General features: G+C 39.7%; 1 protein-coding gene across 1 annotated transcript in view; it reads right to left on the bottom strand.

The window, feature by feature from the left end:
- Positions 1 to 604: 604 nt before the first annotated feature.
- tbxta (T-box transcription factor Ta) overlaps positions 605 to 1,070 on the bottom strand; it is a 5,577-nt gene continuing 5,111 nt past the window's right edge. Inside the window, exon 9 of the mRNA XM_016549395.1 lies at positions 605 to 609. Coding sequence (XP_016404881.1) covers positions 605 to 609 — 5 coding nt within the window. The remainder of the gene's footprint in view (positions 610 to 1,070) is intronic.

Raw genomic sequence — 1,070 nt, 5'->3', positions numbered from 1 at the left:
CACAGCTCCAGGACGGGCCGCTCCAGACTTGACGACTTGTTTTTGGCAGCGGGGACCCATAACTCATCCACAAGCCCTCGCATTCAGACTCGCCATTATAACCCAGTGTTTACCCAGTCATGCACTCATCTGCACTGACTGCACCGATACCGGGAAACGAAGACGCTTTGGAATTGTTGATGGAAAACGAGGCATTCTGTGCCTCGGGAAAATCATGTATTTAACACATGGACTGACACTGATTACTAGAGGAGTATGTTTTTAAAGAAATAGTTGACTGAAAATTGAAATATTTGCTGAAAATGTGCTCACACTCAGACCATCCAAGATATAGATGAGTTTGTTTCTTCATCATATCTGTAGCATTGCATCAGTGTCTCAGCAATGGATGCTCTGCAGTGAATGGGTGCCGTCAGAATGAGAGTCCACACAGCTGATAAAAACATCACAATAATCCACAAGTAATCCACACCACTCCAGTCCATCAGTTAATGTCTTGTGAAGTGAAAAGCTGCGTGTTTGTAAGAAACGAATCAATCAAGACGTTTTTAACTTCAAACGAGTCCACTATCCATAATACTGCTTTCTCCAGTGAAAAAGTCGTCTAGTCTGAATCAGGAGAGGGATATGCACAGATGAAACACAGTTTATAAAAACGAAAACCGTTCTAAATAAATATGTGGGAGGATTTTGATGTGAGAGAAGTGTGAGGGACTGTTTAGCTGGGGGAAGCATTATTACAGTGGGTATAGAAAAGAATCACCCCCCCTTTAAAATAATCACTTTTTGTTGTTTTGCAGCCTGAAATGAAGACGGACACAGTTTTTGTTTTATCCAGCTGTATTTACTCAGTGCAACAATAACATACAAGTGAAAGATTAACTAATAATAAAATTATAATAAATAATAAAATAAAAAACATAAGCATTGAGTTGGAAAAAGGATCAGTTTCTTGTGTCATTATTTTGTTGAAGCACCGAACACAAGTTAAGATATTTTTGATGGAATCTGAGAGCTGTCTGATCCTCCCATAGACAGCAAGGTAACTACCACGATCAAGGTCCAGAGAT

This window comes from Sinocyclocheilus rhinocerous, unplaced genomic scaffold (genome assembly GCF_001515625.1).
Source record: "Sinocyclocheilus rhinocerous isolate Xijiao unplaced genomic scaffold, SAMN03320098_v1.1 scaffold43, whole genome shotgun sequence".
Taxonomy (NCBI): domain Eukaryota; kingdom Metazoa; phylum Chordata; class Actinopteri; order Cypriniformes; family Cyprinidae; genus Sinocyclocheilus; species Sinocyclocheilus rhinocerous.
This window is presented reverse-complemented; position numbering and strand designations above follow the sequence as displayed.